Source organism: Stegodyphus dumicola, chromosome 6 (genome assembly GCF_044657685.1).
Source record: "Stegodyphus dumicola isolate Sdum_Otavi_A_Nest chromosome 6, ASM4465768v1".
Classification (NCBI taxonomy): Eukaryota; Metazoa; Arthropoda; class Arachnida; order Araneae; family Eresidae; genus Stegodyphus; species Stegodyphus dumicola.
Window position 1 is genome coordinate 79,487,934 of NC_140773.1, and position 15,384 is coordinate 79,503,317.

The 15,384-nt window shown below is 31.3% G+C and overlaps 1 protein-coding gene across 3 annotated transcripts in view; it reads left to right on the forward strand.

Moving 5' to 3' along the window:
• The window catches only part of LOC118192540 (macrophage mannose receptor 1-like), a 124,005-nt gene that overhangs the window by 25,782 nt on the left and 82,839 nt on the right, over positions 1 to 15,384 (forward strand). For all 3 annotated transcript variants that reach the window (XM_035363537.2, XM_035363536.2, XM_085818569.1), the window contains exons 6-9: positions 4,867 to 5,012; positions 7,718 to 8,103; positions 8,785 to 8,894; positions 13,375 to 13,433. In XM_035363537.2, the coding sequence (XP_035219428.1) occupies positions 4,867 to 5,012; positions 7,718 to 8,103; positions 8,785 to 8,894; positions 13,375 to 13,433 (701 nt within the window). The remainder of the gene's footprint in view (positions 1 to 4,866; positions 5,013 to 7,717; positions 8,104 to 8,784; positions 8,895 to 13,374; positions 13,434 to 15,384) is intronic.

Below are 15,384 nucleotides of genomic sequence, written 5' to 3' on the forward strand. Positions count from 1 at the left end.
TCATAAACTAAGTTAAGCTATACTCATATTCACAGCTTTAAGCTCATAAACTAAGTTATACTCATATTTCATAGCTAAATAAAAGGCTGATCGTATTCATCTCTTAAACTATAAAATTCCTGCCTAGGGAAAATTTCCACCTCCCTCGGTTGAGAACCTCTGAACTACACGTTCCAAATGTGCAGAACAGTCCCACATTCCATGCAGATTCTGGCATTCAGTAAATATACGAGTTTTCCTTATAAAGGAAACTTGTCACTTGTCGCTTGAATATTTTCAGTGCTGCCCTTTTGCGGTCACGAATGTCGTTTGTGAGATCAGAAATGCACTCGATAAACAAATAAACGTTCTGTCTAGGTATAAGTGATAAAGAACGCACGTATATGATAAAAAGAACTGACTTGTAAAAGAATTTTGAATTTCCCTAAGGGAAGTTTCCAAGGGAAAATATTTAGAGAATAATTGAGATAAAATTTATTCAACGAAATATTACATTTAGAAAGATAAGAATAAACTAAAAATTAAATAATTGTAAGAGTATAAAACGAAATTGACCAATTTTCCCATAATTTGAATAACTATATGTCTTTCAGCTCTGCAACATAATAACAGAATTCTCCTTAACAACAGTAGTAATATACCGTATATTTTGATAGTAAATACAATGAAACCTTAGATGGCGACTGGTTCTAAAGATGAACGATATTTCTGACTGAAAATCAGCGATACTGATATATACTCGTACAGAAAATCAGCGATAATCATATAGTCTCTGAAATGACCATATACACAGAATACCGAAATCTCTTTGGGTGGTTTCACTCTTTGGGTGGTTTCATAACAAAAATGAGGACCGCGAATGTAAAGCACGAAATCTTTATTTCTGGACTAAAATACAAATAAAAGTCTTATTTACAATCAAAATCATCAAAGAAGCACTCTATCATCTCACGTAAGTCTTCAAGAATTCTACAAAGCAAACAATTATCTCCAGAAGCGAAATATCTGTACTGTTTGGTGCGCAAATGTCTTTCATACTAGTGTAGAATGAAAAAGCAGAAACAATGAAAGATATCTGTGACATGTGTGCAGCAGTAGCAGTTTCTTTTCGCAAAATTTATTCATTACGCTTTATAGCCATTTTAATGTTGAGTAAATGTTTTGTAATTTGTCATTAGTCCACGAAAGAAAACGTTTTTTAAAAATACCAGATTTTAAACTTTTTCGGTAAATTCACTTTTACATGAAAATGATATAAATAATTTTATACTTCATGCTATGAAAATGATATAAATAATTTTATACTTCATGCTATGTGTACGTAGTATATAACGTACACATAATATTATAAATATACATAAATATAAAGAGCTTTATATATATATATTTTTTTTACTTGTACTTTAAAATCGTATAACACTCCAATTTATATTTTTTACTACTCCTATCTATATTCAAGGCTGGTGAGAAAAAAGAGGAAGGCTGAAACGAAAAGTAAATGCTAAAGGGTGTTTCAACCTCTTATTCTGAACAAGTGTGATCGGCAAGTCATAAATTACATCTCGAGAATAGTGGGAATAATATGACTACCGGCAAATATTACTCAGAAGCAATGTTATACTGGTTTACGGTCTACAGTCTTGGACTTAGCCTTTAAATTCACATGAGCTTTGCTTGAAGTAATACAAATGCTGCAATTAATAAGCTAGATTAGATATAGTAAAAAAAAAAAAATTCGGGCTTTTACAATGATTCACATATTAATAAGTCAAAATTAATTTTAAATTTTACTTTCATTTTACAAACGGAGTAATTTACAAAAATTACTGAACAGTAATTTTACAAACATTATTGAACGAAGGGTTTTGAAGGATTTCGGTTCAGGATACAGGCAAGTCATGGCCTCTATTGATGTCCGCCACCCGGCAGGCCTTTTTAAGTTTAAAGAAATCCTGGAATTTGAAAAAAAAGAAAAGAAAATTGGGTCAATTTTAAAGAAATGACTGACAGAGAACTCGGGGAAGAGAATTTTCATCATTCACTTCCTCCTAAAAAACCTGTTAACAACTTTAAAAAGGCAATTTTGTTTTGTGCTAAGGCATGCATACTACGCGGCAGAGTCAGAGGCTATAAGTGCTTCTGGTTCATTAAATTGGAGGAATATAAAGAGAAACGGTACCGACTCAGAAGAAAAGCTGAGCTTACTAAAAGGCAGTCTGCTGTTGTTGCATGGCGAAAGCAGGCTAACTTGGTAAAAAAGCTGTATTACAAGCCAAACGTCAATCCTTTGAAGATTTCATTTCACACACTGATTATAAAAAGGATAGCTTAAAAATTTTGAAGTTTATTTCTAACATCCAAAATCGTAAACCCTCGTGTAGGAAGAATCTGATTTCTGTTGGAAATAAATTGCTGCATTCGGATATGGCCATTGTAAACGCCTTTGGACGGTCCTATTTTCAGTTCCAGCGAAAGGAAAATATGCAAGAGAAATGTCAAGGAAGATTAATGTTAAATGGAAAATGTTAATCAAAATGCAGAATGCTACGGAAGAATTTAAGTGGGAGGCTATTTTTTGAAGCTCCCTTCATTTTTTGAAGCACTGGAACTCGCACTTCGACGCCTTAAAACGAAGAAATCTGGTGTGGATTATCCATTTCCATCCGTAGAGTTTCTTATCCGATGAAGCAAGAAAAACAGGATTGAATGTATTTAATCAAGTATGGGAATCAGTTCAGATTTCGTCATATTGGCGAAGAGATATTATTATCCCAGTCCTAAAGAAAAATAAGAACCTGGTACAGTTGAACAGCTATAGACCCACCTCGCTTATTAGTATTCTTGCGAAAACTTGTGGTAAATCGTTTGAACTGGTATCTTGAGGAATATAGTATTTTAGATGTATAACAGGCTGGTTTCCGAAGGAATAGGTCCACGTGTGACTTAAATGACAAAATTCAGCCAATTTATTAAGGATGCTTTGGTTGACAAAAACATTTTGACAGCTGTTTATGATGACTTTAAGGGGGCTTATGATTCTGTCTGGAGGGAAAGGCTCTACCAGAAGGCATTTGTATTGGTGTTTCATCAAAATTATTTAATTGGATTAGGTCTTTCACAAGCCAGAGGACATGCAGGGTAAAGTTTGAAGAATCCTTCTCCAAATGCTATAATTTACAAACTGGGCTTCCTCAGGGAGCAGTTAGTAGCTGCACCTTGTTTAATATATATCAACGATTTAGTTTCTTCTCTAAATCAACACCTGGTATTAGTTGTTTACATTTGCTGATGATTTGGTATTTTTGTCCGAGGCTCCAAAACATGGTGCAAAAATCCTTATTGAAAGCCGATTAAATAAGGCCCTGCAGGTGCTATCGAATTGGTGTGAAGAAAATAATATGACCGTAAATTTGGAAAACACAAATTATATTAGTATACAAATTATCAAAATCATAACAGTTAATTTCTTTAATTTCTAGTTCTTTCATAGTAGAAATAATTTTAAAGTTATTATTGATGCTCCAACAAAAATTGTGTTCTTTTCGAGCAGAGTTCAAAATTAGGTCATTAACTTTTTTGTGGAAATAAGAAGTCAATGTCCTTTTTATAATTCTTAATCCATCAGCAATAAACCTGAATTTAGGTGTTGTGTTATAGAATTTAGGAAGACCACAGATGCAAGAAAATTTATTGTTTTCTTTAAAATTTAAATTTTAAGTTTGCTGTGCTTTAAGCTTGTTTGTAATGGAGATTTCTTTTCAGTGTTTTTTGGAAGGTAATGAATTGGTTGAGTTCTGCTCCTATTAGTTGGTACTAATATTTTTTCAAGTAATACCGAAATTATTACTTGCCTTATTAATTTTAGTGATCGTAATTTTTTGTTTAAGAGCTTGGATTTTATGCTATTGGTGCTTTTTTAAAATATTTTGTAGAAATTAATTAGGTCATATTTAGGGTGAAGGAAATTTACTTTACAGTGATATTGATTTCAGTTTATTTTTTGATTTGAAAGTTTGTATCTAAAATCTAGAATATTAATACTTTGCTTAATGATATTTTATATATATGACACTTAATAATATTTTCCTTTGCATATTGAAATTGAAAATAGTTTCTAATGAATATTAAGAATTTACTATAACAAGTATGCAAACAATTAACTAGATTTTTAGTGAAAATTGCTGAATTGAGAAATTTTTTAATATAGTCTTGTAGTCTTTTATGGACTTTTATTGATAATTTTTATTGTTTTTACAACCTCCTCGTTTTCCTCTGTTTACAACAAAAAAAAAATTGAAATTGGCAATTGTCGAGGAATTAGTAGATTCCTTATGGTGGTGAATATACGTGTTGGCCCCTTCATAAGGGTAAAGAGCGTTTTCATTTTAGGCATGCACAGTGATATTTGAAATAATCTGTCTGAGTTTTAGTAACAATATCAAGAATTTGAATATTAATGTTATTGAAGTCACGAAAAAGTGCAGAATTAAAATACGTTTAATAATTTTTATTTGATTAGCTATATCTGCACACTTTTAAGCGCATTCGACTATGCTTCACTAATACAAATAATACAAGTTAACCATTTGCATTGGGTGCTAAAAAAATCTGAAATCTGTTCATATTGTAGTATGCATTTCTTGGCCTCCTTCCTCATATTTTTGTTGCATATTAATGAAAACTTTAGAAACAATTTGAAACTTGTGAGTTTACATGCCCAACTTTGTACATACTAGTTTGACTGTTGTCTTTTAAAATATTTTCGTTTTATGTGAATAGAATATTTCCTTTATTCTAGACGGATTTTCTTGTAAATTTTCAATACTGTATTTAAATCATTTAAAAGTTTCTTTTTCGTTTTCTTAGGTCAAAGGAGAAACATGGCAAAAGTATTGTTGCAGAAAAAAATCTCACTTATTTTGTCGGAGCCAAGCGAATCGATGGCAATTTTAAATGGTCAAATTGCCAAGATTTCAATCCTGCGTGCCCATCGTGTATTAATGGAAATAGTGGTAAAGTATTCTAATAAAAGAAGAAAAGTTTTTATATAAATAAACAGAATTTAAAGAGCAATGATACGCGCTTAAACCTTACTGGTAATGACATCTCTGCTTGAGACATGAATTAAAATTTCTCTGAAACGTTTCATATAAGCAATAAATAACATTAAACGTGTCTTGAATAAAAAGTAAATGAGATAAATTGAAGCATTTACTCTTTAACTCAGCTTGCAATTTTATTTAAATGACATGAGATACCACTTGTTCCCCGCGAGGATCTCATTTAGCAGACGAGTATACAGCAGACTGAGCTGCACAACTAGCTCAATAACAAGAGATGGGTAGCTGTAACAAAAAGCGGCTTCTAAGTGATTAGGCTTTGAAGACTATGTATATTTTAATTATTAATATTATTTTTCGACAGTAGCTTCATTTCCTTAATTGCTGAATTGATTCATTTTGATTCGTTTTCTTTCCTTAAAATTTATTTAATTTTTTAATTTTCGGTTTTAAAATTGAAATTCGAATGCTATTTTTTCCCATTTTAATCATTTTAGAGCCTATATTTTTCTTATATAGGTTAATTCTACTCTTATTCAATTGTATCTAGTATCTTATTTACCTGTTTACTAACTCTTCGAGTTCGGTAGCAAGGGAGCTTGCACCTTGATCATATTGTAATATGCATTTTATGTCCGAATAAAAGTACCGGCTATGGTTTTCCGGTATCTTCATTCGGAGAGCTGTATCGCCTTTTCTTTTGGGCACTTCCGGGTTACTGGTCTCTTTCATTTGTTGTTGGGCGCAGTCTGGCGCAGGCTAATAGCCATGTGACTGTTTTTATACCTGTTAGGAACTTGGCTGCACCCAGGAATTATTGCCTTTGGGTATGGGCTCGAATCTCTGGAAGGCATAGATGTTTGTCAACGTCGAGTCTTTGTGGCATGGGGGCATTCAAAATACTGTCGAGTCAAAAGTCGGCATGAGAAGCTCGGAATGTTGAAAGATGGTTGGGACAGTCCTCGAATTCTTTTCTCGAGGATATCCAATTTCTCCATTAAATTTGTCGTTAAGTTTTTTGCATGTGTAATATCCGCTCCCCCGTAGCATACAATGGACAATGTTCTCGATGATGAGAAAGCTAAATGAAGAATGGATTCGGCTTTCATAGTCTTGTTTAGATTAATAACTTCTTTTGTGCTCTTAATTTTATTCTTGTATTACCTGACTTTAAACTGCTCATTCTGTATTCACGTAAGCTTTATATTTATTTGCATTTATTCAGTCCATTATTTTGCTTAATTTCAGACATCGTTTCTAATTCCGCTCCTGTTTCCAACTTTCGCTGAAATTGTCTTGTGATTAACAATTTTCATCGTATCTCCTATTGTTTTATGTTCTTACTGTTTATGTTATTCATATTTTCTTTATTATATTTATTTTTCTTTCCATGCCAGTTTCTTTCCATTTCTTCCATTGATTTAGTTATGTTTATTGATTTCATTTTATTTGGTTTTATTGTTGATTTGAATGACATAAACGAATAATACATTATACTTTTAGAATAACACAGAATTCATGTATATCAAAGGCCATAACACGTAGACTGGTAAAAAATATTCCGTAATTATGCAGTCTGTAAACAATAAGGTAAAAATAATTATTATATTACATTTAAGCCATCTGTTAAAGCCATCAAATTATTATTTGCTCCATCTGTCAATATTTAACTACATCAAACTCCTCTTCTGAAACGAAATTAAGCAAATATAACAAGGTTATTATTTTTTATTCAAATTTTTTTTTCTTATAACACCCAGCATCTACACGTACAAAAGAAATTTTAGTAGAGTAAAAACAATAAAGACATTGTTTAGTTTTCCATTTTGTGTTCCTGAAAATTAATTGTGTTGCTTTGCTTTAGTTGAAAGAAAATTGGATCTTGTGTTCAGACGATAACAACAAGAAAGTTTCTATACGGTAAATTTTGCTGAGGACCGAGAGGCCGTGGGCATTGCTTTTAAAAAATAATTTTTGATTTCATAAATTATAACTTGTTTGAAGGAAAACACAAGAAAGAAAAAATTCCTCATTCTTATAAAATCCGTGCTTGCGTTTTAGAAATGAAGCTACTCAGTTATTCAGACTTTAGCATATGTATGAGCTCTTTCCGTAACTAGTTTAGATATCTATCTAGAACAGTACATATTGCTTTAACCTGGCTTTAATTTTTAAAAAATCTAAATTGCTCATTAGACAAAAGTAATCTTAAATGGTTTAGATTGTGATTGAAACTCTATCGCTTTCGATGGGAATGAGACTCAAGTCCCTCATTTTAACGAACAAAAATTTGTTAGCTTTTAAAGCAGAAGAAATTATGTCTTATCGCCTTCAAATCCCCTATTTTTGTCCAATGTTCTTGCCAATCTAATGTTGCTTTTTTTTTTCCTTATGTTAAAATTAATTACAGCAATAAATTTGTTATTAGTTGAATTTTTATAATATGTCTGGGATTATATATCTTAAGATAATGCATAAACTCAGTGCTTTCTTATCGTTTACTAAAATAATTAAATTTTAAATTTCAATCTGAGAACTTCTAGCCATCTTTGTTTCTCCAGAATTACCAGTAATTATTCCATATTGCAAAACGTTATTTATTTAATTTTTTATCCTTTTTTATTGATACAATGCGGTGTTTCTTTATTGCGTGATAGAGATGCAGTGCATGGGGCTTTTATCAGAAAGTGCTCATCCGACAATGTTCTCATGGGAAAGGATCAATTGCAGTGAAAATCACTACTTTATATGTGAAAATGATGCGGAAAATCGTACTGCTCCTGCTCCTGATCAGTCTTACTCTGCGTGTAAAATAAAGACTACTACTCCTATTCCTGTTCAGAATTCAACAGAAACAACCACCCTTATTTCGAATCAGACTTCAACTGTATCAAAATTAAACACTGATAGACCTCTTCCTGTTGAAACTTCAACTGCATTGTTATCAGAGACTACTTCAGTTTCTTTTAATGTTTCAACTACATTGAAGTCCCTTATTTGTCCTGATCCTAGATGGAAACGTCATATGGAGTTCTGTTATTGGGTAAGTAATCGCTATCAGGATACATTTATTTGTAATTAAACTTCTGTTATTTTCATTTTCTTAAAAGATCTTTCTTATCTCAGTCTTTTAAATAACATTTCCTGATTCATAACCTTCAAGAACGTATATTTTCTTCGTTATATAAAAGCAGAGTATACGTATAGCATAATCGTAAGCCGATATGCCGTAGTTGCTGCTGTTAATGACATGAGAAAATACCTGAGCATTTCCGAACCAAAAATTGGCAGACTGTGCTATAGTTAATAATTCATATAACTTAAAAGAACAATAATGATATAATTAATATTAAAAAGAAAAATATTAATGGAAGTAGTGTACGTACAGTGCAGTTTCATCTTTTACGACTGAAACAAGAGTGAAGCATACTAGATTACAGTGGGGCTCTGATAGCAAGCTTAGTTGAGAGACTGATTTGTGGGAACTACAAAAAGACAGATGGGAGCCAAACACCTCTTTTATTCCAACGGCTTCCAAACAGCTCTCAGTATTTTAAAATACTTGAACTTTTCGTAACTTTAATACTGGTCAATCATCATTCTCCTTAAGCGCATGAATTATAGAATAGTTGCTACCATTCATATTTCTCAAAATTATATTTTTTGATATCATAATTACAAAAGAAAGATAAGTAAAAGGGGATTTCTCTAAAAATTTTTTCAGAATAGCGACGTGATTTTGAATTGGTATGAAGCTCGGACTTACTGCCAGGGTTTCGGAGGAGACTTACTTACTTATCATACTAAGTCAGAAGAAAGCCAAATTATTCTAAGGTAATAAAGTCTTTTCGTGTTCTTATGGACTAAGAGTATTAATATGAAATGTGATAAATATAAAGTCTAAAAATTTTTTAGTTATTCCATATTGTTGCGTCTGCTTTCCAAAAATTATTCCTTGCGATTCTCTGTGTAAAGTTAAAATTTCTGAAAGCGAAGTTGAATTATGAAAACTTTTTTGTAGGTAAATTATATCATAGCATTACCAGGTGTAGGTAAATAACGTAATAGCAAATAATTAACCTAAATTTGCTAACGTTTAGGTAACTGTATAAAAATGTTTTATTCCCCACTATTTTTGTCTATTATTTTGCTGTTTTGGCTGTTTGTTCTCTACAGTTCAAAAGATAATTTTATTTTGAATTTAAGTATTTTATTTTACAGAGGTTTATCAGTTTTGCCTTTTCTATTTCATTGACTGAGCATTAATTGATAGCTTATGAATTCACCACGATATTCTTCAAGTTACTAATTCCTAAAAATTTTTTTTTTTTTTTTTTTTTTTTTTTTTAATTTTGGTTCCTGAATTTATGGTCTGTTATTTTGTGTAATTATCCCTTTCTAATTTATTTTATCAATGATTTCGAAAATCATCTATATCTAATTCAGATATAGGCTATATAAAACTTTTCAGAATTAATTCAGAAGGGTTTTCTAAAATATAATCAATTGACTAAGGCAATCAATCACTTTGCGCGTTGTTTCCTAGCACTTCCGTAGCTAAGTGTATAAGTTATACTATAAGGACATTAGAAGGTAATTTCAGAAACTGAAAGAAAAAAATCCTTTATGTGAATTATAATCTAAACTAAACTCAGTGGCGTAACAGCCCTAATGGAACATGGCCTGCAGTGCCCGAAATCTGCTTTCTTGACCGTGGGCCCCGGGGTGCGTAAGCATATGCCTTGAACAAGTGGTCAGCTTGTCGCAGGCCCCCCCAGTGTTTAATCCCCAAGCGAACTTGGTACTCATTTTATCGACCCAAGTGATGAATTATAATCTATTTATATAAAAAAAAATTAAAGCTCTTTTGATCTGTTATTTTAAAATAGATCCTTCAAGATCATTACATAACTCTCAGTTTACAGTCATAATCGAAAACTTGGATTGCTTAAAACCGCTGCTTATGCTAGCTATGTAGAATCAATCTGCATTTAGATAAAGTCGACAGAAACCTAAAACTAGAAAGTGTAAAAATTAATTAACATAAAATAATTGGGTTAACTAAATAGATCTTTCACGGGCACGGTAAAATCGTATATTTTCTACTACGAAAAGCTTAATACATTAATGCAATGTCATCCGAACAAAAATCTCCTGTCAATGATTTGTTAGCACATACAGTTGGTCAAATCTGATCTCAGTGATTTATTACCTGGTCAGCAGTTATCGTGCATATCTCCGACAGCTTTTTAATTTGGAAGAAGTTAAGGCATTACTGTAATTCAGATTGCGTGATTGTGATGTACGTAGTTAGCACATCCAGTTAGTAATTGAAAAATTCAATAACTTAGACCTTGGCAAGGTTGTAAGTTAATGTTTCATGTGTATGAATCCGTAATGTCTAATAGTCTATATGAAATGGTAAATTGTGACTTATTGAAAAATTCAATAACTTAGACCTTGGCAAGGTTAAGTTAATGTTTCATGTGTATGAATCCGTAATGTCTAATAGTCTATATGAAATGGTAAATTGTGACTTATTGAAAAATTCAATAACTTAGACCTTGGCAAGGTTGTAAGTTAATGTTTCATGTGTATGAATCCGTAATGTCTAATAGTCTATATGAAATGGTAAATTGTGACTTTTTAATAACTTGTTGCTGTTTTTTATCTTTAGCGCAATTAAAAACATTTTATGCAAATTTCTTGACTTAAATCTCATATTTTACACGAATTGGCGCCTTCATTTTTCATTAAACTTGAGTTTTAAGCATTAAATTTCTCAAACACTTTTAACCAAAGTTTTTCTGAGCCGAAAATTTATAGTCTAGCGATTTTCTTCTCATATCTAGTGATAAAATTAAGCTGTGAGTTGGCCGTCCTAGTAGCAGAAACTCTTTGTCCAATTCAAAATTGTTACGTTGTAACTCCTGTATATTTTGACACAATCCTCTAGGACTGAGCATTGATAATCTTCTTATTACAAAGCGGTAGCTGTAGTTCCATACGGCCGGACCAACGTATCACTTAATGCATCCGTTGCAAACAGCCAATACCATCGATCATTTAGCCGTTTCATAACCGAGAACGTAGTACAGAGTACTTCTCAAAGGACGACCGAATTATACGTAGAACAGAGTAATCTCCATCCCAGTTTTCATTGAGAAAATCTCGAAAGACGGATCAGAGGATCATCCTCTGAAAGTAATCAGTTTACCAGTGTTTTTCTGTACCTTTATGCCGTACAGACACTTACAAAAGACCAAGGCATTCTCCGAGATTCGAAACCATGCAGAAAGATACCGCGCTTAGCATCATTAACCCTTTCCGGCACGCTACCTTTTAAAGTCGGATTTTTGATTAAAAAAAAGGTAGGCAGGCTAATTAGGCCTAAAGAAGTACACAAGTAAAATTTTCTGAAAATAGCACTTATCGTTTTAATTCTGTGGGTGTGCCCAAAGTGGCACACTGAATTAATAGAGCTTCGAAAAGAATGCTGACACGAACATTGTTGTCAATGAACTGACCAATAAGATGCGGAAAAACAAAGAATACAGACTCTCAGTTGTCCTAGATTATCGGTGAGTCCGGTCTAGGCACATCTAGGGTTCGCCGTTGGATTTTTAGGAAAGATTTCAAGGTAAAAATTTAAAACTAATATAGAATAAGGAGATTAGCATACAGCCAAAAAAAATAATATAGAGATTTCTTTTCAAACAATTCCTTTTATACCCTAAAAAAATCTGGAAGATTTCTTTGAAAAATGAGGGTCTTAAAATACTAAACATGGCTAAAATATATGGACTGGTTTGTGTTGAGCTGCCAACTACTATAAATAAAGAACGTTCAGCGTAACCTATCAATCCTTTTTCATTCAATTTTTCTGTGCGTACAGAAGGAAATTTTTAGTTGTGTCCAAACAAAGGGTTAACCACTGTAACAATAACAGCGTCAGAAGCAGCTGATCAACTTTTTTTTTAAGAATGACTAAAACAGTAGGTCGTTTTATAGAAACGATTCTGATAATTAATTTTTATGCGTAAATGGCATATTTCTTGCGGTAATTTACTTCTGCCTGATAGCGTTTATAATTACCTATAGCTGTAGCTCGTATTTTTCATGAAAGTAAATTTTTTCTACAGTCAAGTCAAATTTATCCCATTCCTCTTGGATCGTTTTTTAAAACCCATTCAACTTTCTTCGATGCCGCTTTTCTAAAGCACGTTTCAAGAAGTCGCTAGCGCAAAAAGTCCATAGCAGAAGCATCATTTGATTTTACAGGTATTTCATTAAATGAGATACATTTTATTTTTGTTTCTGATTCTTTCTTTGTCAAATAAGTGGCAGTTGGCTTAGTTGCTACTAGAGGTTTTATTCATATGAAGCTGAAATGTATTGATGTTCTTTCCATATAAGGCTGGAATTTCTTTTTCAAAAATTGGTTCTAAAATACCTGCTGATAGTATAGTGAATTAATTTTATCCTTTTTTGGTGAAATTTAATCTAGAAGCCTAATATACTCAATTAGATTTCGCTTATATTTTTTTAGATTTAAAATAGAATAGATAGAGTAGATATGATGTTGATTTTTTAAATTGAAGTTTTTTTAACTTTAATTCTATTTTGTACTAAAAGCTTAGTTTAATGAGTTTGCGAATTATATATTATTTTTATTTAAGGAAAGAGGAGAAATATTTGTATCACTTTTCATTTCTTTAAATAACTTCAGGGGTAATTGTTTTCGGTGTTATAGCTTTATCTATGGTTTTTTATTGTAAATTTTATCGTTTTATTATTATTGATTTTAGAGTATTACTTACAATTTTATGCAAATAATAGGTCCATTGATATAATACAGATTTTAGTGAAAGATCCGGTTAATCTTCAATTGGGTGTTGGAGATTTTAAAGTATTAGTGAAAAATATGCTTGGCTGTAATTATAAATACGATAATCAGAAAATATAGACTTGCTTCAATATTGAAAGATAGAATTTCTTGATATAATATTCAATTATCACCAATATTCGCCAAATCCCATCCTCGCTCTCCCAGCTAAAGATTAATTAAAGATCTATTCGCATGACTCACTTTCAAGTCCAGTAACCAGAACGATCTTGAAGTTACTGTAAATAATATTTTTAGTAAGCCTACTTTAAATAATTTATTTCCATGCTTTCTCTTTTCAGACCTGAAAACATAAGTATTAGTCAAAATAATTTATTAATTTCCCTTCATTATTTCAAAATTTTTATGAATACAACTTTGATAAAAGCTATAATTCTCTAATGATCAAGGATATTTTTTTGTTTCCAGTTCCAAAGAGAATTACACAGACCACTGGTTCGGTTTGCTGCGATGGAGAGACGATGGCAGTGAGTTTGTAATTATGCATGTTGCAAAACTGATTTTATGATCTGCACTGTTTTCATAAGAATTCTCATCCACTTTAATTTTCGCAACCGTTGGTTGCAAACACATACTTCCAATTAAAAAATAATGCTTTGAATGATTCAAAAAATCATGTTTACGTACTTTTTAAATAAAAAAACTTAATTTTGCGTAAAACATGAAATCTAACTTTTTACACGTTGTCCCACTCTTTTCTTATATTTAGGAAACTTTTACGTTCATTATAAAAACTAGAACACAATATGTTTGACTCCTATACGATAAAAATTTAAAAAGACATTAAAATTAAAATTTTTTAATTTTTGGCATTATTTTCAACTTGTAATAAATAAATTAGAAGAATTCTAGGATCATTTATTTTCCCTTAACTGCCATTCCATGATATTCTTTTGTTTTTTGCTAATGTATAATGCTCTTTAATTTATAATTTTGTTACAACTTGTATGCCGAAAGAATTTTCACACAAATAATGTATAAGTTTTAAAACGTTAAAAATACGTGATTAATACTTTCAGGCAATTTTATTATTTCTGAATCTCGATCTAGAAGTCACGTCAAAATTAATTAAACTAGGAATATTCTTAATTCTTTAGTTTATACAAAACACATTACAAATTGGTAGTTGACGATATTGAAACCCGCCAATATATTCTAGAATAAGAATTCTGTAAGATTTCTCGAATAAAATTTTTGTTTGAAAAAAAATATATATATTGCTTAATACTTTTCACAATAATTCAAATAACCCAATAATTTTTTTGGAAATAATATTTTATCTTCAGTGCATATTCAAACACATTACATTATTGGCTTTTAAAATACATATATTGGTTAATTTGGGCCATAAGAGAGTCAAAATTTTAATTTTACTTTTTATAGTGTACACTACATTTTTCATTTTGTTTTTTATGTTTAGTATAACATTTTCTTAAATAACAGTATAGGACTGAGGGAAAGTATAAAGCATTAAATGTCATAATTTCTACAAAATTGATTTCTATTTCATATTAATTGCCAAAATATGAATGCTTGCATCATTGAAAACACTTTTGTATCTGGAAATATGTGTCTAAGGATCAAGGGTTTTGAAACTAAAAGTAGGTTAAGGACTTTTATGGACATGGGGCATATACCCATCTTACTCACTGGCATGTTTTCCTCTATTTTCACAAATTTTTATAAGAAAATTGGGAAGGAAAATTATGTTAGAATTCAACTTCCGAAGGGAAGGCCGCGATCACATAACATAGCAAATGATAAAGGAGGTACTCATGGATAAACTACCGGTAACTATTATTATACCTTTTATGTAGAAGAAACCCACATTCCAACAAAAAACATAGTATCAATATCTAATAAGATATTTTTATTTTTTTCTTGTATTCTGAGTCTCGTCCGCCTCATATTGATCATTCTGTGCACCTACTCATGCTAACAAATACGATCTCCTGTAACAAACACGTGTATTATGCACTCATTCTTTTGCCGTATTTTCTGACAGTCCGACAGTTGTTCAAAGAACAAGTCTGGAGCATTTGAAAGTCCAAGCAATAAAACGACTATCAGTATCTCCTTCCGATGAGATTGAACTTTTGAGGACCTATAAAAAGCAAAACTAGTGATGTCATCCACAAACATATCTTTTATTATTATAGAAATGCCTATAATAATTACACCCCATTATACACTAAACGCTCTGGGTTCTATGATTACGTCCGTGTAGTGTGTTCAGAATGAGTTTCAGAGAGCACTGTTGTCTATACACAGGAGAGTAATTCCATGTTTTTTACATAAGAAAGTTTATTATTTGTAAATACTGATTAATTATTACAAAATCAGTAGGATATTTGTCGAATGATAACAAATGCATTAATTAAAAATTCTCAAATTTAGTTTTCAGTTTCAGTGATACAG